General features: G+C 39.2%; 1 protein-coding gene across 1 annotated transcript; it reads left to right on the top strand.

Moving 5' to 3' along the window:
- The first annotated feature begins 1,025 nt into the window (after nt 1–1,025).
- On the top strand, nt 1,026–1,331 carry LOC115214441 (zinc finger BED domain-containing protein 5-like). Its single transcript, XM_029783637.1, has one exon. The coding sequence runs from the start codon at nt 1,026–1,028 to the stop codon at nt 1,329–1,331; it is 306 nt and encodes a 101-aa protein (XP_029639497.1).
- Nucleotides 1,332–1,639: the final 308 nt, after the last annotated feature.

Raw genomic sequence — 1,639 nt, forward strand, 5'->3', positions numbered from 1 at the left:
TTGACAAAGTTCATCATCACTATTATCACCGGCTTTTAGTTTTTCATCAGTATGTGACCACTCTCTGATCCTTTCCCCTTTTGCCCAAACCATTAAAGTACATTCAGTGTCCCCTTCATATAACGTGCATACACATTTTCTTATCATACACGCATCACGCATAAAAAGCACAATGCACTTGGTTTTTCTCGAATACAGACGTATCTTCTTGCCAAAGTGTTAGTTTGCATTCTACTGAATTACTGGGATCGTTATAGGCTACTAAAAAATTCAGTTAGAAATTACTTGACCACCGTTTTGTGGACATTTCTTTTTCTGGTAACATCTCTCCGTGCTTATACATTGACACCGGTTGTTACCCCACTCGTTCCGGTAAGCCTTTTTTTTTTTAGTATTCATTTAACTGAGGTGACCAAATTTCAAACTCCAGATAGCACTTTATCCGGATATTATCCGCAAACAATCGTAAAAAATCGTAGTGCCGAATATGATTTTTAACTGATGCATATTTATGATTTTGTGTGTGCATATTTCCATGTTTGTCGTTCATTCAATTATTTCAAAATGCTTAATTAAGTAATGTACATTAAAAATGTCCGTCTTCAGGTTATAGCTCCATTATGAGGGCGCGTGGCTTATTGGTTAGGGCATTCGGCTCATGATCGTAAGGTTGTGAGTTCGATTCCCGGCGACGCGTTGTGTCCTTGAGCAAGACACTTTATTTCACGTTGCTCCAGTCCACTCAGCTGGCAAAAATGAGTTGTACTTGTATTTCAAAGGGTCAGCCTTGTCATTCTCTGTGTCACGCTGATTATCCCCGAGAACTACGTTAAGGGTACACGTGTCTGTGGAATGCTCAGCCATTTGCAAGTTAATTTCACGAGCAAGCTGTTCCGTTGATCGTATCAGCTGGGACCCTCGTCGTCGTAACCGGCGGCGGAGTCTTTAAGCTACATTATATTACATTATATTATTACATTATATATTTTTTTTTTTTTGCCTTCAGAATGCCTCCAAAATAGAAGATGAGATATGACGAATCATATTTGAAAATCGGTTTTACAGTGATAAATTCTGGTGAAGAAGAAAAACCGCAGTGCATTTTGTGCTTCGAAGTGTTGGCAACTACTTCACTAAAACCCAGCATGTTAAAGAGACACTTGGAAACTAAGCATCCCAGTTCAACTCAAAAAGATGCAGACTTCTTAAAACGCAAAACCGAAAGAGTGATTGAATCCAGACTTGGTGACTTGGAAATGTTTTCGCAAGACATTACGGCTGGTCTGAAGGCTTCTTATGAGGTTTCGAGGAAAATTGCTGCCGGCAGATAATCCCATAACATTGGAGAAACGTTGATATTGCCTTGCAGCAAAGATATTATGTCGAATGTGCTGGGAAGTTCTGAATTACAAAAGCTAAGGTATGCGTCCCTGTCAAACGATACTGTTAGCTAGCGAATAACCGAAAGGTCCTATAGCATTCTGTTAAAAGTGGTCTTGAAAATTCAGAAGTCAATGTTTAACGTTTTTGCAATCAAATTTGATAAAATGACGGATGTCGCCAACTTTGCGACTATGTTGGTTATGTATATGACAAGCACCTGGCAGACAAATTCTTGTTTTGCGAAAGCCTAAGTTCC

The sequence above is a fragment of the Octopus sinensis genome, linkage group LG7 (assembly GCF_006345805.1).
Source record: "Octopus sinensis linkage group LG7, ASM634580v1, whole genome shotgun sequence".
NCBI lineage: Eukaryota > Metazoa > Mollusca > Cephalopoda > Octopoda > Octopodidae > Octopus > Octopus sinensis.